This window comes from Miniopterus schreibersii, assembly GCF_964146895.1.
Source record: "Miniopterus schreibersii genome assembly, chromosome: 17".
Lineage (NCBI taxonomy): Eukaryota > Metazoa > Chordata > Mammalia > Chiroptera > Miniopteridae > Miniopterus > Miniopterus schreibersii.
Window position 1 is genome coordinate 34144080 of NC_138117.1, and position 26576 is coordinate 34170655.

General features: G+C 40.4%; 1 protein-coding gene across 3 annotated transcripts in view; it reads left to right on the forward strand.

Annotated features, from left to right (window-relative positions):
• Positions 1 to 26576, forward strand: part of NSMCE2 (NSE2 (MMS21) homolog, SMC5-SMC6 complex SUMO ligase) — a 202961-nt gene that overhangs the window by 105121 nt on the left and 71264 nt on the right. For 2 of the 3 annotated variants that reach the window (XM_081117122.1, XM_081117124.1), the window contains exon 5: positions 389 to 463. The exons of the other annotated variant lie outside the window; for it this stretch is intronic. In XM_081117122.1, coding sequence (XP_080973248.1) covers positions 389 to 463 — 75 coding nt within the window. The remainder of the gene's footprint in view (positions 1 to 388; positions 464 to 26576) is intronic. 3 annotated transcript variants of the gene reach the window in all.

A 26576-nucleotide genomic window follows, 5' to 3' on the forward strand; every position in this document is an offset into this window, starting at 1 on the left:
TTGTGGGCATCTGTTGGAGTGGACTGCTGCATTTTCCAGGTGATGCCCATCTGTGTCATCATGCTCCATGTGTCCTTTCGATTCCACACTTCACGAGAATTCCTCTCAGAAGTAGTGTTAAGAACATTTTAATAATGTGCACGTTTCGGTAGAGAGCACCAAATAACATTATATCAGTGACATTAGAGCCTCTTCCTCTGGTGGGTATTATGTTTGGATTTGCAAATTTCACACCTGTGTGGATAAATGGAAAGTAAACTATAGATACCTCATTACAAGGACCTCCAAAAACTCATTTCCTGTGTGGCTTCATTCTGCCTCTCATCTCATTGTCAGCACTGACCCTGGCCTCATGCTCAGTCACTTCCTAACCTGGCCTCTCTTGCAGCAGGGAGACCTAAAGAAGATGGAGGCATCGACAGGATTAAGATCAAGGATGCAAGTAGCGCAGGCCATGAACGAGGTTATAGATTTTTTTCTTCCATTCTCATCTTCCTTTCCTCAAAACAGCTCCACTTGCATTGGAAAGGGTTTCAGGTCCCACACGCTGCTATGGAAAAAATAAAGCCCATGCTCTCAGTGACGTGTTCACCTCATCTGTGACTGTAATGGGACTTACACAAGAAATCATAAACAACAATTTGTTGCCAAAAAGTGTATTAGAATAGATAACAGGGCAAAAGCCAATACAACTCTTAAGTGAATCCTGGAATTTTTAAAAAATTAACTGTTGCATCGAGTAAGTAGGCTATTCGGTGGGACTTGTAATCAGCAGTTTTTCCCCTTTCTCTTCTGTTCCTCCCCTTTCACTCCGACTTCCAGGCAGAATAACCGATACTCAGTTTCACCGTAAACTTATCAGGAATTTACACAGAGCAATCCTCAGTCGTCACTATGGTTTAAAAGAATATATCTTTTATTGATAGGTTAGGGCCTCTCCAAAATTTCAGTTAGGATAGGTAAATATAAAATCTTCAAAAGACATATTTTTTACAGACTTGGTTCCTAAAAACTATTGTTTGAACAGTCACACTTTTGTTCATGTATACAACTAGAGTTCTGCAACAAAATAAGACACTCGGATTATCAGTATGTATAATGAATTGGTGAGGTTTCTATCCCTGTACATCACTACAGACACTCTTCTATATTGATGTTCAGTGACATGGGGCCGAATTGCTATGCAGGTGGTTATGGACCATTCTTGATTATTTAGATGCTAGTTAACCAGTCAATGAATTCTTTAGGCCTTTTAACCAAATTCACCGTCCTTTGACTTTCATTTTCTTTGGATGAAGGGTGATGTTAAGGAGGACAGGGTCCCGTTTTCATCCCTGTGTGAGCAAGGCTCGTTTCACAGCCAGAGACGTCTTGGATGTAAGATCAGTAGCTACATTGTTGCCTCTGCGGGGGTGGAAGGTAGGCCAGGTAGCGTCAAAACACTCGAAATCAAGGCTTTTCCACTTCGGAAGCACTAGTCCTTGCTTAGTGGATTAGTAACAGCCTCTTATGATACAAAAGTTAGCATTTCCTAAAGCAAACCAGGTAGTGTAGTATGTTATGTGCTGATATGAGGAATTACCAAAAGGGAATACTCATTCACTTCATTCATTAAATGTTTGATTGGTGGGGAAAGGATAAGCATGGTCATTTTATAAAACATACCCACAGCTCCCAAACTACCTGTGTTTTCAGAACTTCATGCATCTTCTCATATTACATGATACACTGTCAAGATTCCTGCAAATAGGGAGGCCCATAAACTACTCTGAATACAGACAGAGGAGAGGGAGCCAGAGAAAGACGGTCACCTGAGAAGCGGCGAGTGCTTGACGGCTCCTCTCCCTGCCCCTCCTTCCTCACAGGCCCGGGCCATGGCCTGCCTTTTGCTTTTTCTCCTTCTGTTGAAGGTCAGAGTCTAGACAGGGGTTCACTGGACAGAACTAAAAAGACAACTAGATTGGTAGAACAGGACTATCCTGAGCTTGGGCGCATGGTGGCAAGTTGAAGTTTACAACTTTCAGAATTGTGCAGAGATCTTCAGACACTGGCGTCCTTCGTGATGAAGCCAGCCTTTCATGTCCTGGCTGCATGAGGGCCCCATGTAAAACGACAGTTCCTTTTCTGTCTTGGTTCTGGCTTCCTAAATTCTTTTTCTGGCATCATCTGTTTTTCTTCAGTCTTCCTACAGCCCTCTAATTCCTCTGATTCTTGTCCCTTTTCAATAAAAAGTTTACCATAAGGGTTGATGTCATTAAATCAATCCCTGTGTGTGTCTCTGTGTTGTATGTATGTATCTACCTTTTGTTTTTCTTAGTGTGTAATATGCTTTAGAATATTCCTTTCTAACCAAATAAGCTCCAACAGTAATATTTCTTAAACTTTTAGTATTGTCACTCTTTAGACAGTCTTAAAATTACCCTCAAAAATGTATATACACATAAAACACTGGTTTCAATTTCATGGTGTTCATGCACTCTTAGTACCTATTTATGGATCCCAACTGGGTTCAGAATTCCTGTCCCATGATGGAATTCCAAAGCTATGTACTTTCACAGTCACTGGTGATATTTGAAAATGTATTTATTCACCAGATACTCATTGAATTCCTACTGTGTGCCAGGAACTGCAGGGCACTGAGATACAGTGAAAAGGACACTGGCCCACCCATCAAAATTTACAGTGTAGTTGAGGAGACAGACCAGTATACAGACAGTTACAGTACAGAATAGATGTGATGGTAGGAGAAGTACAGGAAACTTTGGAGAGCACATGAGATGAGTGTTTAATTCCGCTTTGGGGCATCAAGGAATTGTCCTTAGAGTGACACCTGACTTGTACTCCCAAGTAGAGGGAATGCTGTATACAAAGTTAAGAGAATTATAGACTGTGTGTTATGCTGAGAAATTTGGATTTGATTTTAAAGGGCCTTAAGTTGAGAGACAAAAAGACTGATCTGTGACTGAAAAAGATAACTGAATGTAGCTTGGAGAATGGCTTGGGGGAAGCAGGACTGGAGTCCGGGAGACTTTGGTAGTAAGCCTGGGGACAGAGTGATTTTACCTAAAGTAACCAACAGTGCATGAAAAGAAGAGGGCGAGATGAAAGGATGTGTATTGGATTGACTGAATTCATGTCCTCAACAAGTATTTGCTGTGCTGCTACATGTCAGACACTGAGATATAGTGGTAACCTGGGAGACACTATCTTTGTCCTCAAGTCTAATGATGAGGACTTCCAGGCTTTTGGAGGGACAGCTCAGTGGACTATGGTGCTGGCCACTGGAGGTGAAATAGACATGTCAAAGACCAAAGGCCCGGGCGGAGAAGTGTTTCTTCAAGCTATAAGTACCCCTCCTGAGATTTCAAGATATCCTTGTAGCTGTATCTAATGAGAGATGTCACTGATGGGGGAGCGTTCCTATGCAAACAGTATTCAGGGAGGGGCTGGAGCTAGGAAGTGGGTGCGACTGCCCCGGGAGAGTATGTAGCATGAGGAGAGGAGGGCTGAGCACTGGACATCACGAAACCATGGAGACAGAAGAGGGACCTGACGGGAAAGGCAGAAACGTGTAGAGAAAGTAAAGCAGGTTCCAAGGGGGAGCCAGTGGAACGGACGGGAGGGGTACAGTGTGCAGCTGCAGTCGGCCTCAGGGTGTATTGGAGGGCCCTCTGGTTCAAGATGATAACCTGGGCTTATGTTATATCAAACTTCACACGCTCACCACCACCTTAGCTAAAGGGAGCTGTGAATCTTCACGTCAAAAAACAATGAAGACATTTTATGCCACGTGAATTACATCTCAATAAAGCTGTTGTTAAAGAGAATGATGATGATGAAAAATTCACTCTTAAACTTATTCTAACAAATTGTCATTTCCAAGTGAATAAGCTGTAAGCACCCAGGTGGGGTGAGGTGGGGTGGGGTGGGGGAGCAGTGTACACAAGAGGGTACGTTTGTATCCAGTCACTTAGCACTCTGTGGGAAAAGCAAGGGCTCGTCCCATGGACCTGAGAGAAGGAAGGGTCGCACTCAGACTTCACGGCCAGATGAGGCATCTTTTCTTGAAAGGGCAACAGAAACATCATCTTTGACACTGAATGACAAAATACCCCACTCTATGCCTGCCCTAAAGGTAAAAATAGGCACAAAGAAGTCCTAGACCAAACAAGTAATTAGTAAGAGTCAAGAACACGGTAAGGGGAAGAGCTGGTTGTTAGTATTAGCAGTAAGCCATATGCTGATGATAAATGGCTTCTCAAAAGAATAGTGTGACAGACATGGTAATGGGGATCTGTGATCATTAAGTATCTCACCAGTTTGGCAGAAGGAAGATGGAAGAGTCCAAAATTCTGGTTTATTAGCAGCGTCAAGAAAGAAAGGCAGGATACAGAAAGGGCAAAGTTAAGCAATGCTAGTGTAGGAATAGGATGAATAACTCCCCAGTCAATTGGCTAAGAGTTGGGGGGGGGGGCATTTTGAATGTATAATAAGCGGAATACTGTATAGCTTAAAATTAAAACAACATATTTAATGCCATACAGTGACTACCCTGTTCTGTTAAAAGACAAGGATTCAAATGGATTTTTTTAATCAACCATAATATGATCCAGAGGCACACCTTTTAAAAAAAGAATATATGACTGTAGATGCAAAGGGAATTCTTTAAAAATATATATTCCAAGCCTAATATTTTAACTCTGTGACAATAAAGTCAATCTGTAAAATCAGTGACCGAAACTCAATTTTAAAAAATAACCAAAATTGACTCAAAATGACTAACACTGTGAATGACATTGACAAAAATAGAATTGAAAGATTTTTTTCTTCCCCCAAATTCTAGACATACTCATTGTTAATTCTTGTCAAATCTTAAACAGATATTTCCTGTGCTATCTAATCTATTTTAATCATGAAAAAATATGGAAAACCTCCCAGTTTATTTTATGAAGCTAGGATGACTATGGCAAAATTCTGTTTTTTTCTTTTTCTTAAAAGTTGTGAACACTTTCACTTAAAACTACATATGTGAAATTTTAAGTCAAATACTAGTAATGAAACCTGATAGCATATTGAAAGAATCTTAAGTATGATCAGTTCATATTTGTTTCAATAATGTAGCATTTGTTTATCATTGGAAAACCAATATATGGTAATCACACTGAGAGATAAAAAAAGGGAAGCCATTTATTCCTATGAGCCAAGCATCACTCTGGTGATCCAGTGGTGAACCAAAGCAACCAAGCCCCTTTGTGATACTTCAGTTCCAATGGGAGAACATTAGGAAATAGACGGCTAGTGTGATACGCACATACAAGATTTTGTTGTGTGATAGATTTCCAAGTCATTGGGGACCGTTGGTTTATTCAAGTACTTTTTGAACCATTGGTTAATGTTTTAATGACCCTTAAATCCAAAACTTATACATTAAAATACATCCCAGATGAATTAAAGATTTTATTTTTTAAAATTGAAACTGAATATGAGAAGCGGTAATCGGGGAATACTTATTACCTCATGTTCTGTTAGACCTTTTCAGTCATGTCAGAAGGAGAAGTTCGTGGAAAGATTTGAGCTAAAGAGTAATGTCACTCTGTTTCTGAGATAATACGGGCGAAAGCAAGTGCTTCAAACTTGCACACAATCCACAAAGCATAACATGTTTGGAAGATGTATTAGAAGTTACAAAGAACTGAAACTTCAAGGGAGAAAACCCAACATCATTAATACATAAAATTTTGCAGCCAAAGTCCAGCTGTGCTGTTAAGACTCATGGACATTTTTCCAGTCGTTCCTGCAACCTAGATATTGTTTTGATGCTCACCTGACTCATGTAGTACTTAACACAGTCATCTGAAGTAGGTACATATAGTATTTTACTGGTAAAGATACAGAGAACAGAACAGTCTCAGTAGTTTGCCTGAGGGCACCCAGCTAATAATTGGCAGAGCCAAGATCAAACCCAGTCTGATACCCAAGTCCCCTCTCCTAAGCATTATGCTGTACCGAACATGGCCCCGAATTTTCTGACTAGTACCAAAGTTCTCAAGAAGCAGGCTCCTGATGATGAATTCAGAGAGGGGAAATTTTTTACTTAATTTGTCTGAAGAATAAATTTGGATGATAGCTTCTCAACTCACAGCTGGAAAATCCACTTGGAGTTGGTGAGGACTCCTTTTCACACCTACATTCGATCATTGCCAGAAGATCTTCCTTGGGAGTGTCTGGAACTCAGGTTTCGTTCAGTTGCCAAAATAACTACTTCCCGAAAATCACTTTGAAGTAATTTTGAGCAAAATAGTTCCCTGTTTACTCCAAAACAAATGAGTGGGCTTTGAGTGCCACTCATGTCATCAGCCTACATTTACAAAGCCGGGTTTTCTCCACTTGTGGCGGAGGGCAAAGCAGTTAGATCAGCACGGCCCCACTAAGTTCTTTCCCCTCCGTGCGGGCTAGAAGGCAAAAGAGCCATCGAGCCAGAATACTCAGAGCTGATGTTGATCAGAGTTTTGAAGCAAAAAAATTTCCCCAAATCTGCCATTGTTTTAATATTTTAAGTTCATAATATTTATTTTTTATTTCAAGCATTAAAGGCAGGCTTGAGATTTTTAAAGTTTATTTCAAGGTGGCATGGACTTTTAAAAACATTGAGCAACACTGTTTTCTATATTTGCTTATTGGTCTGGAAAGATAAAGATGCTCACAATGTGTGTTTTTAAAAAAAAAAACAAACAAAAAAAACACATCCTTCATCCTCTTGGATTTTTCTAGCCCTCTAATTTTTTTTAAATCTGGAAAGGACTGAGATGCTGTTATAGTCTGATGATACTATTGAATTTCTATCTATTTATCCTTCTGTTTTAAAAAATGAGTTTGATGCATCTCTACTAACATAGCTATTGCAATATTTACAACCTAAAAGCCTGTTATTTCCATATTGTAAGCAAACATTTATTAGTGAAAAATAATCTACTTTTATTTGTTTTACTTTTATTCTCATGAATTCAGGTTTGTCTGAAGTTATAGCTATGATTTCTTCTGATTCTCATTTATTTTGTCATGTCTTTTCCAACCATTTCTTAGTTTTTATATTTTGAATAATTCTGAATCCTGATCTTTAAATAGTGAGGTTTATGTTGACGGTTGATAACAATGTTACAAGATTAATATTAGCCTACATGTAGTAAATATTTATGTGTACGTATATTATAATAAAACAGCATGCACAGTGTGATCCATTTTTTATAAAATAGATTTAAATCTATGATGCACCATAGAGAAAACTATCTGAAAGGATACATACACAGCTGTTAGTAGTGGTTGCTTACCTTTCATGGTGGGACTTCCATTGACTTAAATTTTTTTTTTTATGTGTATACTTAAAGTTTTTTATAGTAAAAATGTATTAGTCCCATAGTGAAACAGTTTAAATAATTATAAAGGGACTAAGATAGTCAGATATAGGACAAAGTCAACAAATGTCAGTAGCAATCTTATTTATATACCAGCCATCCCCATGGACGGTGGGGGGGGAGATAAGCAAACAGTTCCATTCTAAATAATAACATGACACAAAATGCCTGGAAGGGAACTTAAGAAATGTGTAGATCTTTTCCAAAAGCAAACACATTTTTCTGAGGTACTTGAAACAGTGAAATATTATGTCACTACCTCAATAGGCAGACTGATTTTTTTTACATGAGAGAGTTGAATATGTTTAAATACTAATACAAAAAAGAGGAAAGTTAACATTTTCACGCAATGGAAGGAATGATATTTCTTCAAGTAGAATCAGTAGCATTTGGTGCCTGAGTAGATAATGGAGCTTGTATAAGAGCCAGGAGATAGTAATATTTCCAAATTTCCAACTTAAGGTCCGGGCAGAAGAGGATCTCCTTAACTAATAATAGCAATATTTAGCAACTATTGCTTGAGGGCCTATTCTGAATTACACAGTGTGAAAATTACTTTCATAAGTTAGCTGATTTGATCTTTCTACCATCTGAAAATTATCTTTATTAATCCCACTTTTTAGATAAAGAAACAGGCCTTTTTTTATAGCAAGAGAGAGAGGAAGAGAGAGAGAAAGAAATACCGATTTGTTGTTCCACTTATTTATGCATTCATTGGTTGATTCTTGTATGTGCCCTGACCTGGGATCGAACCCCCAACCTTGGCGTGTCAAGACGATTCTCTAATCAACTGAGCTACCCAGCCAGGGCAAGAAACTGAGGCTTTTCAAGCAATGTTAAATGAGTTGCCCTGTTCTGGCAGACTAAGTGTCAGAGCTGAGATTTGAACTTGCACCCGTAATCTAAAGACTTTTTCCCTACAGTAGACTGCACTACACTGCCACCACAAGACACCACCCCAAAGGGGAAGCAGGCTTGGGGTTAGGGCAGTGAGTCTGCCTTTTTAACAGAATTTAAGAGACTGATACAATATCAATTTAGAGGTAAACTGTATGGTCAGGAGTCTGGGGAAAGAGCTAAAAACATCCTTGGGGATGCCATCAGGAAATGCTTGTAGCCTTGGAAATAGATGAGATTGTTGGGAGTGGGAGGGTAAGAAATCAGCAAAAAGAGGAGGAACTAATTCCGAGAACACCAACCTTTAGGCAGCAAGTAAAGAGAAACTAATGTGTGGGGCCTGGAAGAGGGTGGTAAATAGAAGAAAGAGGAGCGGTACACAGGCACTGTAAAATAAGCATGCACTATGTTTCATCAGTTTAAGACAGACATTTTCTCATTTTAGTATCTCTAAAATTGGCATGTGTCTTTTTATCAATGAAGTCTTTTAATGGGCAGCTTCTTTTTTGCTTAGTAATTGTAACTGAAGGAGTATTTTTAATCTGGTAGTTAATGGCTTGAAAAAAATCTGTTGTTTGTATTTACCCATTTCTAAGTTATGTTCTAATGAAAGCATACGTTTAGCTTTATCGTCTGTTTAGCTGTGCATAGATTAGACTGAGTGGACAGCCGCATGTCGAGTGGGCAGTTCAGAAGTTCAGAGCTCAAGTTCTGGAGCAAAGCAGGGCCACTCAAAGCATTGCTGCCCACCAGCTGTGCTCCTTGGGCGAATCTCTTTACCCCCTTAAACCTAGCTTTTCTTACCTATAAAATGAGGATTAAACGAAATAATAGTACATAGAAAGTACTTAACATTGTGCCTGGAAAATGGTAAACTTGCAGCTGTTGTTATTGTTTTCTGTATTGCCTTCTCAGATTAGAAAGAAATAACTGTCCTTCTCCCAATCCAGGGTATCGCCATGTCTAAGTAAAGCTAAGTGACATCTAAATTTGGGGAATATGTAGGGAGCTTGTTTACGCTCTGTGAGCTCCATGTTACCTTGTCTTGAAAAATGTTAACTTGTGTTATCTGATGGAGAATTTGAATTAGCAGGTGTACACAGATTCTGAATTTTTTTGTGCCCAGCCCAAAGCCTTGCTTATAGTAGATACATAGCGAAGTACTGCTTAATAACCATTAACCCCTAGGGGCAGGCCTTTTTTTGGCTCTACACAAAAGAGATGCAGTCTTTGTGGATGAGTGTTTGGGGAATTCCTGCAGTATGTCTCAGATAGATCAAATTGGGGTTTTCGTTGTGTTTTTTCTTTTTTTACTTTCCACTTTTATCTCTGATATCAGTTCCAGGGGATTTTGTAGTTTCTCAAATGCTGTGCTCGGTAAGAAGTAGTAATGGCATAAACATTGGGTAGGGAGTGCCGATTGTGTCATAAATACACCTCTTAGTTTTTCTTATAAAACCAGTATCTCTTATGGAATTGCCAGATTAGTATTGAGCCTTCCCTCCAGAAAGTTTATGAGGAAGTCATATAGGCTGTCTGATTTACAAGGTAATTACATATAGGAAATTACATTTTCTAAATGTTACGCCACACAGAAAAAATTCTCAGAAAAAAAATCCATTCCTTTGAGGAAAACTGATTTTATTTTCTTGGTAGAAGGCTACCGTGTAGTCAGTTGATTGTCAGTACCCAATGATTGTTTTGTAGTCATAGTCATAATTTCTCCTACAAGATTCTGTAGTGTTTTGGAAGCTCCTCAGAAGCCCTAGAAGAGATTAAGTACTTTCAGATCTAAAGTGTGTGTTTCTAAAGCTATAATTAGGTATCTCTGCAAATTAGCAAACTTATTTATTATTTCTTTTATTTAGTCAAAATTCACCTTTTAGAGTTAGGCATTTATTTGATCCTAATTGATGTCAAATTCTTTCATTTTGTTTTCTTTTACTTTAATAATTACCTTTAATAATTCAAATACCTCTGTTGTTCAGAATTGTGTCTCAGTCATGTTTAAAGATGTCTGATAACTAAGGTCTACTCATTCTTTCCTCTTCTATTAAATGACTAGATGCTGCCAGTGCATAGTCTTTAGTCATCAATGTGCCTCAAAACATTTTACCAGGACATGTAGTGCATCATCAGATTGTTGAATTACCATGATAGCTGTAAATGGGACTCCATTTGCAAAAGTAAATAGTGTCCCCCTTTAAAAGAAAGAAAATTAGCAGTACTCATCACTCACATTCTGAAGTTTAGTTAGCTCTGACTTGCTAAAAGAAACTGAGCAGATAAATAGCATATTCTTCCCACGTGTAGCAAATTCTGAGTCATTGTAATTTTTTATATAACTGACCCATATAGATTCTTTGCTATATCCTTTTATCTATATATCTCAGGGTTTTTGTTTGTTTGTTTTATGGGTTTTGTTTTGTTTTTTGTAAAATAAAGGATTTTAATACGATTATCTCATAAATCCCTCCCATTTCTAAAATGCTATAAGACATTAAGTCTGATTGTCTTTGAGCCTTAATCCTCTTGCCAGTTGATGTGGCGGAGTTGTCTGGAACCTCCTTGGTGCAAGTGACCGATTGACACTGTGAAGGCTGTGTAGGCAGTTTGGTGCAGAAGTGGATTCATTTATTCAGCAGACACATGCCATGTTCATGAGTCCAAAAAGAGCTCATAGTTCAGTAGAGAAGTGTGGTGGTTTTATAACATGGCCCCCCAAATTCTTTGACACTCCTCTCATCGAAGGTGGGGCTCCTCCTCCTCCCCTTGAATGTGGGTTCTGTGCCTTCCTGACAATAGACTGGCAGAAGTCTATTCAGTTTCTGGGCCCAGACCTTCAGAAACTAGCAGTTTCCACTTCCTGTCTCTTGGGGACACTCACTCTTAGAACCCAGCTACCATGCTGTGAAGAAGCCTAAACTGGCCGGGGAAAGACCTCAGTGGAGAGGAACCATCAGCCAGCACCCACTTGTCAGCTCCCTGGCTGAGCCATGTTGGAAGCAGCTTCTCCAGCTCTGGGAGGGCCTCCCAGCCGACACTGTGCTGTGTGGAGCAGAGACATGCCATTCTCACCGATCCCTGCCCAAATTGCAGATTCATGAGCAAATAAATGACTGTTGTGCTAAGCCACTACGTTTTGTTGCCAAAACAAGAAGGTAGACACATAAACAAGCCATTTTGAAGCAATGTCAAAGTACGATGACAGTGATATGTAGAGGGCATCACAGCCACACAGGAGAGACACCTAATCCTTCAGTGTCAAGGAAGACTTCCTCAATGAGATGACAAGGGGACTGAGTCTTGAGTGAGTAAGGTTTAGCCAGGTGTGGGGAGGGAGAAGAGGGTGTTCTGGGCAGGAGGAACAACAGTGATCAGAAGTAAAGGCAGGCTAGAGAATGTTACTCCAGCTTACAGACTAGAGAGTGTGAATCTCGGCACTTGTCATGCTAGCTGTTGGGAAGTGGCTGATGCCACACTACAGTTTGGGAGCTGAAACTAGGTTGGTTTTTATAACCCAACCTCCCTTTTATAGATGAAGCAACTGAGGCAGCAGCCTGGTGAAGCGCCTGAGTGGTCCAGGAACCGACTCTGAGGTGGAGATTAGGGAGCAGAAGTTTGTGAGGCATGCTCTTGGGATCAGCACCTGTGGGAGGGAAGGAAAGGGGGCAGGACTGGGCAGAGGGAGAAGTGCAGCTGTGAAGATACAGTCCCAACAGAAGCTTCAGCCAGGCCCTTATACGTCATTGACCAGCCATTGGATGCTGGTCATCCCAGGGAGTGCCAAGATCTTAGGCTCTGTTTAGCTAAAGCAGTATCCAAAGAGGGCTGAGAGCGGAGGGCTTTCTGCCTTCAACACTCCCAGCCATTTCATTCCTGAGGACCATCTGGAAGGTACCTTATAGTGTCCACCATGGACTTTGGAGTTATTTAGACATGGGTTTAAATCCTGGCTCTGCCACTTCCTGGCCGCTCAGTAAGTTATGTCAGGGAGAGTCTGGATAAGGCTTCTTTAACCCTCAGAATCCTCTACTATAAATAGGAAAAGTAATGTGGAAGCTAAGCCTTTAGTTTTCTTATTTGTGAAGTAGGAGGAGTAATGGTGCCATCCTTTTGGGAAGATTGTTAGGGGATCCAGTGAGATCATAAAGTTCCCAAAGTACCTACTTTTAAAAAATTAGTTATTATTATGTCAAGTGCCTAATTCAGTGCCACATACATAATATTTGCCACAAAAGTTCCTCAATAAATATTTCATTAAAAAATGTTCAGTGACTTTCGAGAGGCCAAAGTCAGTGTCAAAGCCAGAGCTGGAACGCATCGTGCTTACACTACTCTTGGGTTTGGGTTTCAGATCAAGGAATATGGGAGATGGGTCTACGGTGAGTTAGTGTGGTGGAAGGGAGTGGGTTCCTGAACGTGACTTCCCTCAGGAGAGTCTGATCCCTTAGGCTAAGTCACTGGTATCAGCCCAATGTGAAAATGTTTTTCAGAAGAGACTCAAGAAGATAAAATTAAAGACAGAGTCATCTGAGTAGCAGGACGCCACCAAAACAGCATTGTGGCAAAAGGACGGGTACAAGTTACTTTGATTCATTGGGGATGTATACATGTGTGTATACGTACATGTGTATATCCCCAATGTTGTATGTAAAATAAATAAATAACAAATATATTAATTATTGTATTGTTTTCCATGCTAACAGCTGTAAACCTACTTTGCCCACCACTGTATTTACATATATATATATATATATATATACACACATCTTCACCAGATCGGATTGTTTCCCCAGCAGACCTAGGTTCTAGTCCTGCTGGCCCCTCACTTAGTGCATGTTGAACCAGGGCTAACTCACGCTCTCTCTGGCCTTGAGTTTCCTCCCCAGAATGCCGATTTGGACCTAGGTGCACTCCTTCATGTCCTATCAGAGCTTGAGTCTTTCGTTCCCAGTGTACCCTACAGCACAAAGTTAAGACAGAACCTGTCTTATGTCCTACAGATAAATGCTCTTATTCACATCGACCAAGGAGTGCGATGTGTTGAATGAAGCCTGCATAGGAAAGCGTTCGGAGCTCTTGCTAAAAAACCCGGACATTTACCTTTCAGTGAAGCAGAGAAAAATCACTGTTTTGTGAGTCAACCAGCGTACTCCTCAGTCATCACCGAGTCATGTCCTTACCTGCTGTTTTTGTGGAATCATCCAAATTTGTTGTTTGACATTTATTGACAATCACGGTTGTGCTGGACACGGTGCGGGCAATCTTATGCGAGCCGCACCCCAGCTTCACTAACCGGGGGAGACGATGGAAGGGGCAAGGTCACGAGGCTGGAAAGCGACACTTCTTGTTTTCTATCAGAAAACACCAAGGTGCTCAAATTTAGTCTCCACCCAGTGTCTTAAAGCCTTTATTGTTTATAGAAGCATCGTTGTTGTTTTCTGGTGTGTTTTTTTTATTTGGCTTTTTTGCTGTTCTTATGTAATTGGGTTTATGACTTGAGTAGCTTTTGAAATTTCAGCAACTTAAACTCATCAGAGATTCATCTCACTTAAAGCATTTTAATATAACTCTTCTATTAATGTCTTGAATTCTGGGAATTTAATCAGTATACTTACACTTTTAAATTTCTTCTTGCCTGAACCATTATACATTTTCACAGAACAAATATTTAATCCTTATAATTTTGTAACCAAGGGATTTAAAGATTAACTTTGAAAATAGGTCAGGGAAAGACATCTACTTTGATTTACAGCTAATCGGGCAAGGGAGTAAGAAAAGCAATGTAGAAGCTTTTGAAAAGCATTTGTGAAGTTGGTTTTATGTAATTTTCTGACAGCTGCTATCTTTAAAACTGAAGTATGAGTCAAGGCTTCCTTCAGTTTTGCCGCTCCTTCCCTCCATTCATTATTATTCACCCATTCATTGTTCATCCATCCATTCACCAAATATTGCTCCGGACACTGGGGTAACAGAGATGAGTAAGACAGCCAGAGCTTACTGTGTGCCAGTCCTGTGCCAGGAACTTAGAAGCTTGGGAACTCGATGCCCACAGCTCCACAGTCTGCCGTCACAGGCTGGGCATCGCAGAGGGTGCAGTATTTTTCCTGCACTCACAAGTAAGCTGTGCGGCTTTAGGTGAGACCTGTTCTGTGTCCATTTCCTCATCCCTGAAATGGTGTTGCTCACTCTGTTTACTAATAGCATTGATGAAAGAATCAAATGAAATAGTGGTTTTGAAAGAGCTTTGAAAAGCAGCAGGCATTTCACAAAGACAAGTAGTAATCTTGTGACTGGTGAGTGATTTTGACCATTTCGTTGCCTCTGTGGAAACGGTTGAGAAGGAAAGCATCTGGGTTGTTCCCTTGAGCTGGATCTGTACGTTTAGGATGGCCAGTCAGCCTTTCCATTTCTTCCACATGTCCACGGGCAGAGACTTCATAATGAGGTAGCCGGGGGAATGATATCTACAGCTGGCAATACTTATTTAGAAAATATTATTCAATCCATATGCTGCATTAAATCAACAAGTATTAAGTGCCCAGACTAAGTGGGCAGCGAGTGGGATAAGGGCTGAGATGACATCTGTCTTCAAGAAGCCCAGACTTTGATTTGAAAATTCAGAGTGACCAAATAAAAGTCCATTATCTTAATTGAAGTTCACAAAGAATCTGGACAGAGGTGTCCATTTGTCTCTGTAATGTTTCTAGGAGCCCTCTCTCTTTGACATTGGAATACCCATTTATTCCTACTGGATCATAGAACAGATCAGCTTATGAAGAAACTAAAAAATTACTTTTAGCTTCTGCTAGTTTTAGGTCTACCATGCTGGTGCTCTAGAGTGAAATAAGAGGTCTGATCTTTCCTAGAGCAAACCCAGTCCTGGACCAATTCAAGAATCCCTCTCAAATATCAGCTCCAGCCTAAAGAGATTTTTGTGTTTTACTCACTGCTCTCTCCTCAGTGCCTAGAACAGTGCCTAAGATCCAACACTCATTGAAAGCGTTTTGAATTAATGAAAGTCTCAGCGAACCGTATAGGGTCTTCTGATACTTTCATACTCCCAGACAGATGGCTTCTTGAAAACGACAGTTCTACTTTATTGGTCTCCGGATTCCAAGTGTCTGGTACATAATTGGTGTTCTGGATGTTTGTCAAATGAACACATGGACAAGCACATCCAAGACTATGATGGGTGGCCCAAGATCAGGACCTCCTGATCTCTCCCCAGAGTAAGCTCTAAAAGCAAGAGAATGACTTACTCCAGGAAGTCTGAGTCATAGCCCAAAGTGGCCTACTACAAATGTGAAATTTCACTGAAGCTTCTTTTTTAATCTTAGCATTTCTGTTTATTTTATATTTTCTCCTCCATCCATGTTCCTTTCAAAAAATAATCCTTGGCAGGGTAGGTAACATTGATACTCCAAGAAGAAACCTCCTGTATATTCTCCGCTGAGTCCCATTAGAGTTTGTTGCACCCAATGGCACTTGTCCATGCAGCATGGCCCAGGACAGGGCAGGCTGTTCTCGAAGCCACTTCAGAGTCACACAAGAGACCAAAAGGCCCAGAAAGGATTGGCACAGGGTAGGAGAGAGAAGTTGAACAACTAGCCTGACTTACTTTCTGGAGTTTTTATCATGTCATCTTTCAGCCTCATTGCCTCTTCCAATTCTTCCTAAAATAATAATACTAAAAATGTTCTTATCTCTTTTAATACCTCGACATGCGCGTATGTCTCATTGGATCTTCACAACAATTCTGGGAAGGGGATGTTTCTTTGTTTTCAATGTTACTATTGACACAAATGAGAAATCGCAGACAAGGAGCAGGGCTGGGACTGGGCTGAAACAAGTGAGGCACTTGCCTCGGGCGCAGCATTTAAGAGAATGCCAAAAAAACTCGGGAATCAAGGTAAATACTACTTTATGCAATACTTTTAAAAATTGAAATTTATGCAGAATCCGACAGAATCAGGATTAAGGAAGGTGAGGCGAGTGAGCTGAGTTGTTCCAGGCAGGGTCATGATTTTTTTTTTTTTTGGCATTCATTTTTATTTTTAGAACATTGCATTAAAATATTCATTATCTTGATCAGTGAGTTTCTTTGTACCCTCTTAAATTTTGCCCCTGAGGCCAGTGCCTCACTCGCCTCATCCTAATTCCAGCCCCGTCTTAGAGGTTAAGTGCTCCGTCGTAAGGCTTGTTACCTATCAGAGCTTGCATTTGAACCAAGGCTTTCTGACTTCATATCATATTCTCTCTCTGGCATACCACACAGCCACTTCAAATGCCCAAGCTTCTTTGTCTCTGATCATCCATTGATCTTTGTTGTTATTTGAATTTCCTTAAGCCCCATTATTTGAGACTATCTTTCATACTCCCTGATGACCTTCCCATGTATTTCTTTTTGTAAATGTGTATTATGCACCCTCTACTGTTTTAAATTATTTGATTTCTAAGCATTTCTGGATGAATCTTGTCTCAAAGGCACACCACAAAATTACTGCCTTGCTTCAAACTAAATTCTCTAACTCAAATTAAGACCAAATGAATATAGTTAACTGCATGAGCTGGGGCAGAGGAGGTCTATTTTTTAAGCACCGTCACATTGTAGAATGCAATAGTGATTAGAATAGCAACGAGGGAGTCAGCAGCATTTCTTTTTTTAAAATCTAACAATATGTAGCTTGTTTTTTTAATTAACTGCATGTCTTACAAAGTCAAAATTCCTACAGATGCTCTTCAGTGATATTTCTTGAATAATAAAAATAGTCTGCGGAAACCAGGAAAGATACCACCATCCATGTTCCTCTTCTATGGGAGGACTACATGGAGGTGAGAATTTTGTTTTTATAAAGTGCTTTTCAATTGGTCCCGCTATGTGGTTGGGAAGAACAGAAAACTGTCCCATGATCACTTTCCTTACACTTGGCCTTCTTGAGTAATTTACAGGCATCCTTGAGAATTTCAGGGTGAACAACAACAAAAAGAAAGTACTGGGAACTTGAGATTAGAAATAGAAGGTAAAATAAAGGAAAGCAGTAGTAGACTTTAGTTTTTCTTTGCAGTTACGTCTTAGTCGAGGTAAAGGGAATTGAGGACAAGGAGCTAGGCCTTGGAATTATACTCCAGTGTTATTAAGGAAGCCGAGGAGAGATGGTAAGAGTTACTGTGTCCCTGGGAGGGCAGAAACTCTGATCTATAACAAAGGCATTGAACTTTTGGTTTAAGCACATAGAGAGGAAAAAGGGCCCCTTTCCTAAGCCTGTGCTCTTGTATTGCTTTACTTCAGTGAGTATAATTATGTATAGGGGCTTTCATTCATATGGTATTTTTATGGCAGTTTATGAGAAGTGAAACTTGAAGGTCAGGACTAAGCTGCCGAGGGAGTTGACTGCTAGGTTAAGAAATGAGTACTTTATTATCTTATAGGTGATACCGGACTGGAGAAGACTTTTGAGTGGGGGAGGGCCTAACCAAACTAATATTTTTTTAAAGTTTTTTTATGCAAAAAACAAAAGTGTATACTCAAAACAAGTTTATATATTAAAAAAGCTTAATCTGGTGACGTTATGAAGGAAAGAAGAAGCTGGTCACAGGAGAGGACTAATTTGTGTGTTAAAACAGTATTTTGAACAGTGTTTTGGTTGGTTAAATTAGAAATGCAAGGAAAGGGTGGCCGTGAGTTATGTGGGAGAGGAAATGGGCCTTTGTCCCTGGGACTCCTATTGGTTGTTAGGAAAAAGAGGTTTAAAAAAGGACCCCAAGGTTTCATCATGAGTGCCCTAGGCAGTGATCGATTCAATACAAAAAAGCTAAAAGAACTGTTTGAGGCATACGGAAAAGTGGTCTTTGGAGGCCCTGGTGTGATGAGCCTTTGAAATGTCCCCTTAGGCTGCTGAGGATGCAGATCTGGGACCGGGAGAAAGATCGATGCTAAAATGAATGATTTAGAAGTTGCATATCCAAGGGGAATGTTGAAGGTTTAGGAGGAGCAACACAGAAGACTGAGATGGACCCGCGTCCGTTGGCTAGAAAGGGGGGGGAACGTCGGAGGAGGCATGGTCCGAGATGGAGGGGTGCAGGTCCCATAGGGGAGGAAGTAATTTCAGGAAGAGCGGTGCGGCCAACAGCGCCAGAGCCTGCTCATCAGAACTGATGAGCAATCACAGGAGTTGTCTTGAGCTTAGAAAACAAAAATTGAGATCCAAGAGGCGGAAGAGTGTCAAAAAGTAGGAAACTAAAGTACGAGGTGATTCTATTGGATGCCCATTCTGTGAGCTTTAAATGAAGCTAACTTGATCAATTATGCTTTTCCTGGATGACTTGTAGACATTTAAATCTCTCGTGTTTTATCAATTTCAAAGACTTTTTAAATTGGCAGATATTGGGGGAGAGATCATGTCTTACTTTTAATGTATTTTTAAGTTCCATAATTCTCTTTTTTATTTCCATAAAATATGAACTTCTTGTACATGGCTGCCTTTGCTCATTCCCCAAAATAAATGAACACATGTGTGCCTCTTTTAATTTGTGTAAGAGAAGTTGGTTTGTACATGGCCAATTAGGTTTTATATGTCGAATGGCATTCAGAGCAAAGAAGTAAAATGCTAGTTTTCTTTCACTTTTTCTGTTATAGCTATGGAGCCCACAAAACCACATCACTTTACAATGACCTGCCTCTGTCTTCCACTCACTGCTTGGTTAATTTATTTTCTGTCCCTATCATGACTTTGAGGAAGAGAAGTTTTTTACAGCAGAGGTTGTGATAGATGTGTACATTCCACGATCACAGCTTTCTACAAACTTATTAAGACTCTTGTTATATGCTTCGAGTGTTTGCTTCTTGGCAATAGTTCATGGAATCTGACTAAATCTAAAAATATAAAAGGCAAACTTGAATCGTTGAATGTATTGCAAAGGATAATTTGGTTCACTTGAGTCTAAATAACAAGACATCCTGTATCAGTCATCATCATCTGTAGCTAAAAACATCCATCAAATTAATTTCCCAAGAGCCTTTACCAAGCAGAGACTGTAGCAAAATAAGTTAACGTAACTGGTTAACATGTCCTCGGGAAGCCTTTGTTCATTTATTCATTCATTCATTTAACATTTATTGAATACATACATATTTTCTGACAGGCTGAAGTCAGAATCAGTCACTGCCTCTAGTGTTCTTCAAGACTAGTATCTTTACAAGTAATGAGAATTTCAACACAGTGTAGTAGATGTTGTAGTATCAGTAAGCTGAGGGAGCTGTAAGGAGAGAGAGTGACTAGAGTATGGTAAGGAGAGAGGGAAAAAGAATTGGAGGCAGTAGATAGAAGACAGTTTATGCAAATCCTTGTCACTTGCTAAAGAATGTGACTTTTGTCCTGACAGCGTGACATGTATTGAATTGTTCTAAACAGAACCAAGTCATGATCACAACATTACATTCCATTCTGGATAGGGTGACAAATATTTAAGAGGGGTGGGAAAACTGGAGGCAGGACGACTGTTATAAGATTATGGTAGTAATTGTGGTGAGGAGGGTCTTTTTTAAGGTACTATCAAGATGGGTGTGGAGGGGAGGAATTGAATTTGAGAGATAGTTGGGATGTAGCAGTAATGGGTTGAGTGGAAGAGATGGGAGGGAGTAAGAGACAGGTAGAGCCAAGGACAAGTTTGCAGCTTAAATGCCCTGGCCATGGGGGACAAAAACAAGAGGTGTCAGCTTCTGCCTATCTCGACCAGGAGAGAGATTACAGCAGCTGAGTCATCCAAGGCTGATTCAGTCCCTGACGAATCCTACCTGTTCATCTTTGAAACCAAGGATGAAATGGCTTTTGGCCTCTTAAAACCTTTGGAACAGTGCTGAATAGGTATGAATCAGGTTTCATAGGTAGGAAGCCCTGGGTTTCTACAGCAGACCTGGAGGGTGCACGCTTGCTTTTATTGCAGTAGGGTACCCTGTTGATAATGGCTTTCGGTCTTGCTTTTTAATAACTCGTAATCATATGTGTGTTTCACTCTGATAATGACTATTATACTTAGCACTTTGTATCTTCAAAGAACTCAACGACATTAAATAATTAATCTGCATAATATCCCTGTGAGTTAGTAGGTGGAAGTTATTGCCCCATTTTCCAGATGGGAAAACCCAGAGAGATACTCAGTGACCTACCCAAAGCCATACAGCTTCGCAGTGACAGAAGTGACTTTTGAATATGCAGTTTCTTTTATCTTATCACACCCAAACAAGTTGACGGTCAGTCTTACCTCATTAGACCATGTTTGCCATCTGGCGTATTCAAAAATCTCAGCATTTTTGCCTAGAAAAGGGCAAGCAGGATACAGGGAAGAGTGAAAATGACCAAATGAGAGTGATAGTGTCCCTGCATATGGAGGGACTGGGAATAGTAATATAACCAGGTCTCAACTCCAGTACATCCAGAGAAAGGGACCATTTTCCAGTGGCCCTGTGACATCATTTCAGCTAACGGACCAGTCAGGCGTCGTGTCAGGGCATTTCGTGTGGCATAACACTACACAGCAGCAAGGAGAGTTGTTATAGAAATTGTCTTTTTTACAGTTCTTATAAGGCTATGTGTTGAGGAAAGAGAACTGACATGGAGCTAGCAGACCTGAGTTGAAGTCTCTCCCAGGAGGAGCCCGATGACATTGGCGGGTCCATATCCTCTAGCAGTGTGGGAAGGACTGGATGTGATGTATGTCAAGTGCCCAGCATGGGACGTAACAATCATTGCTTTATAAACGGTTGCTGTTACTTTTATTCTCATTCAAAGACAGGATGTCATGCTGGAAGGGCCCTTTGCTTGTTTTTTCTCTTTTTTCAGTTGAATTCATTCATTCTCTTTTTTCAGGTAAATTCAGTTTGTGAGGAATTACAGCCTATTAAAAGAAGCCGGTGAAACATTTTGATACTGAGTCAACCAGATACAGTATCACCCCCTTATTCACTGACAAATACTAGGAGGTAATTTCAGTAGAGCAGTCATCAGTGTGGGCCTTCCAAAACATTATAGTCATGTTACAGTAAACTTTTTATATTTGTTGCGTCACAAAGATTTATTGAAGTGATAAAAGTTATTATGGAAAACAGTGTGCAGTAACCATGGTAACAGTTATTTGATCTCACAGTAATTAGCTAAGCATTTAGTTGCACAATACTTTCACAATGCCTTCCTGGTTAGTTCATTAAACAAAATTAGCTTTTGTTTGAACTGCCTTCCTACAGCGTCCTGAATTTGATTTTAGTTCAAACAAATTGGAAAGTGTATTTTAAAACTACCTTTCCAGCAGGACAGTTTATGGACATATTTGAGGTTGCGAATGGTTTTTATTTAATTATTTTTTTATGCCACAATATGATTGTGATTCATCAGGTTGTCCTCTGAAGTGTGTCTTTCAGTTCTGTAGAGTGGGCTAAGACGTGAAGGGTAAACTGGAGATCAGTTTCGTAATTCTGGCCCCATTCCTGGCTTAGAATGCAGACTGGGGCCAACTGGTACCCTTCCCGTGACCTGGGTTCTGTACCTGTGAAGTTGGGTTGCTGTATTATATGTTTAGAATCCTGAGATCTCATGAATGTGGTCATTTCGTGATCATCTCCATGTCTCATGATGGGACCTGGCACTAGCTAGGTGCCCAGGTTTTCTGCAGCACCCGTACCAGGCGCCTCTTCCCTGTTCAGCATAACTCATGCTGTGCTCAGGTACCTCTCCTTTTGCAAGGTGGAATGTCTTGCTGATGATTCACCTCAATGATGATGTCATTCTCAGAGGACTTCCAGAGCTTTTGAGACAAGGGCCTCTCAAACTGTTTAAGAAAGGCATATTTGCTCTACACCCCACTTCCTGCTCACCTCCATAATACAGGTGAAGCTCAACCCATACTGTGTGACCGATTGGAGGTCCCAAGTGCAAAGGAAAGCTTTGTGCCTTCAGGATTTCAAAGCAGAAAAACTTATTGACTAAAAATGAAGGGGCTCCAAAGTAAATTAGCAGAACAGGATTTTTGAGAATTCAGTGAAAGTTCCTTGTGTTAATCTTATTTTAAATACTTGTCTACTTAATGATTGGAAGTTTAGTTTATTCAATTTTTTAAAGGCTTTTAAAAACTAGCTGCTTTCAGAGTTGTGTGTCAAGCTTTTCTTTTCAGTTAGGCAGCTATTTTAGAGCCATAATATTTTCATCTCCTTGCATCTCATCATTTGCATTTTCTCTTTGCTGCCAGGCCCAAGCCATACTGGATATTTACCCTTGAATTCCTCAGATTTTGTATTCCTTTTCTCTAGACCTACAAAATTTTCTGTGTATGGATCTGCAGTTATTCAGGAAAGCAGGAGGAGAAGTACTAGTTATTGTTTTTAAGTACGATCCAGTATTTTTAATCATTCCCACAATTCTGTGAGGCAAATATTAACATGTATTTTTTACCAAGAGAAACTAAGGTTCAGAAAGATTAGGCAGCGTAAGAAACTAATAATTGAAAAAGGTGGAATTTGAACACAGGGCTCTGTGCCTTCAAAATTCAACCTCTTTCATTTTTCCAATTCATTGGCCTCGTTTTGGTGACTCAGCCCAAAATGAAGTCTGAGCTAAGCCACTTCATTAGTGCAGTTGCCACCACCCTAAATGCCTTTGATCTCTGGGCGCCTGCTGCGCTTCAGCCAGCCCGAGGTCTGCCTCCCCCTCCGGGTCTTCTGTTCTGCTCTAGTGCTCTAGGTCTCTGTTGAAGAAATGACACAGATTCTTCCAGACATGCTTTTCACAAAGGCAGGCTGCTCAACTTCATTTAGACAAAGATTGCCGGATCCCTTATTCATGCCTCCCCCCCAGCCCCTCCAGTGCCCAAGGCCGGCACTGACAGACAGCCATGAGTTCATTCTCAGTGCAGCCTTCCAGAAAGCCATCCCCGGTGGTGAGAGTGGAGGTAGTAGGAGAAACCTATTTGCCACTGGGTTCTGGCCCTAACTTGCTGTTGCTGTGCAGTTTTCCCACTCATCTGCGTTACTACAGGAGCAGAGTTAAGAGTAACTCCCTAAAACCCTCTTTCCGAAAACCTGGACAGCTGTTTTCTGCACACACCTTTTCTTTGCTTTTGCTCACACGAATTCTTCTACTTGGCTTCCTTCCCCCATCACACTCTGGAGGGATCACCTCATTCTGTGTGTTCCGTGAAGGCAAACCCGTGCTATTGTTCTTTATCGCACATGCAGTGCCCAGTTGGGTGTCTGACCCAAGGTGGAAGCTCAGTGAACATTCCAATAAAGAAGGAAGGAAGGAGGGGAAGAGGGACTTAGCACAGGTGTTGTACTGCACATACATCTTTTTGTTTCCTCCTAATAACCCAGTGAGGTCAGTGTTGTTTTTCGTATTATAGGCAAGCAAATGGGAGCTCAGAGACGTTGCTCTGTTGGTAAGTGGCAGAACAGACCTGTCTCTCACAGACTTGCTCAAACGCCATCTCTTCTAGAAAGACTTTTATTGTCCCTTCAGCCATGACCATGGCACCACACAGCATGGGGCTCCATTCACGTAGACGACAGTGTGAATCACACACACACACACCCTAACCCCAGTATACAGTTTGGTAGCTCTGGTGACAGCTCTGTGGTCTTTCTTACAACAGTCTTCACACTCTGCCTCACATCCTATATTAAGTCCTATTTCCCCTACTAGGTTATGAATTCCTTGAGGGAAGAGGAAAGTGCTTTCTTTATCTGTGTCCCCTGTTGGACACACACAGTGGTTGTTGAATGGTCAGATATCCTGTCTGCTGTTCTGCTGAGCCTGAACTCAGTGACATGGGTTCTGTCAGCCATCGTCTCCCTCCCCTAGGTTTCCCTCCTGCTGTGCTCACCCCGGGTCTTTTCTGCCAGTTCGTGAGGAAAGCAGCATCTTCTCAAATCGCCTCTCTAGCTATTACAGCCAAAGCCATCGTAGTGTTCATCAGGCACTAGGGGCCCAATGACTAAGTCATATTGTGCTTTTCAAGAACCTCAAAAATGTTGATCTGAAAAGAAAAATTATTGGCTATGATACACAAAGAAGTTCAGGATCAAAAATAAGTGTTAAGCAAACAGATCTAAAACCAAATATTTTGTCATCTCCATTAAGTGTTAAATTTAGCAATGATTACTGAGAGATCATAGCAAAGTACAAATTAAATGAGTAACTAGTAGCCAAATAAATTCAAAAACAAAAATACAAAAATGCTTTCAAAAATGTTGTGGCCATAAAATTATTTTTAACATGGGTTATGAATACAGCTTTTAATATGTTTGATATGATGTTGGGGAGGGGTACTCCAAAAAAGAAACATACTTGAGTTCTTAAAAATAAATTTCCTGGGCTCCCAATGCTGTGCACATAGCCCAAGAAACATCAGCTTGGATTTTAATTGATTGTAATTAAATGATGGTGCTCTTTGTTATGGAGGAAAGGAAGCATAGATATATGTAGGTATCTTTTTAAAAATTTAATTTAATTTATAAAAAGAGTTAAGGGAATTCTCCCCATTTATGCAGAATGAGTGCCACATTCCTGCCAATATTAAGCAATCTTTGGGGCCTTCGGGGGTACCAGTAAGGGCCACCTAAACTCTCTGTCCTGGCCCTTCTTTCAGGTTTACTTGCCACCCTGTCTGGTTACTTCCAAGGGTAGGAGGTTGAGGGGGTGACATGGAAGCCCTGAGGGCAGAGTGCTCAAGCAGATGAAGCAGAGGGATGCCCCGCCAGGAATGGGAGCACGCACACTGTTTGCTTTTGCCAGGCTCGCTGGAACTGACCTTTCCACTTGCCCTTCACATTCGGGTGACCCGAAGTGCTGAACCATTGTTTTAGGTACTGATTATGCAGTGGCCATGTGGACTGTATGGTCAAGTTATTTCCTCAACCGTGAGTATTGAGTAATTACCAGGTAGATTTTTGGTATGCTTTTGCTTCAGTCAGAAGAGTTTTTCCCTTTTTTTTTGGATGTTCTTTTGTTTTTCATTCTATAATATAAATTGCAGTCCCTGAAGCTGATATTCACTTTAACCTGTTCAAAAATTGCTGTTGACCTTCATAGCTTTCACTAGCTATATGTAATGTTGGGATGCCATTTCTATTGAAGGTTCATACCTAATCTTGTCTCCCTACTAACCACCTAGGAAGTTCAACTTGAAATGATGGGATTGGAATGGAGGCACACTCAGCTGGAGGGCAGAACTGTAGCCAGAGGTGGAACTGTAAAGCATATTAAATCCATTGTGTGCTTGTAGAGGGATTAAAATGTATCAACTCGAACAACCATGAAGGGAATTTTGGATTTTTTTTTAATAAGTAGGTTCATGTGATCTCCTATCTCCAAAAGTTTAAAACTGCCAGTTAAATACATAGGTATTTTTCAAAAGAGATCATCAAAAAGGACATTCCACTCTTATTACAAAGCTATTTTTGGGGTAAATATTTTGATAGATGTGGTTCAGTGCACCTGGGAGCTGAGAGAGACATGGGAGCCCGAGGCAGTCAGCACAGATGGAACATGAGATACGTCAGGGGTTGTTTTCCTTCCCCATATATATCACAAATGGTTGATCGTGGCAGCCGGGACATTAACATTTTCTCTGCCACTGTCGGAAGAGCAACGTCCATGGGAAACCGGTCTTGTTATTTCAGGATGATACTGACCACACTTAAGACCTCTCTCACAAATCAGTTTGTGGTGGAGTATGTTTCAATACAAGCATTGCGCTAAGTGAGAGTACTAATTAATCACATCAGCAGACGGGAGTAAGTAAAGTCTGCTAGAACTTGTTTACTGCATGTTTAGGGTTAGGGCATTTACAGGTCATAAGGCATCTTTTTGATGCATTAAGCTGAGAACATTGCTGCTTTAATTCTTCCTCTTGTTTTGAAACTAAGAATTGAAACACTAAGCAGACTTAAATTGTAACTTATAAATTATTAAAATAATCAAGTACATCACCCGACTTTGTTGTTAGGAAATAAGCATGCACAGTTAAAATGTCAGCTTCTTTGCATGCTTGCCTGTCTTCTCGGTAGGTAGACTACATTTTAAAATTTTAACACCGTTTTTCATCCTTAAAAAGTTTGTCCTTCTGAAGGTGGCATTGTTTATTAGCAGAGAAATGACATAGTAAACCCAGTACAGTCTTTTACACTATCTATAAATTAGCAAGAAATGGCTTGACCTCTATCGCAATGAGCATATGTTTTGTCATTTGTTTTCCTGCTGGAGTATAGGTTCCTTG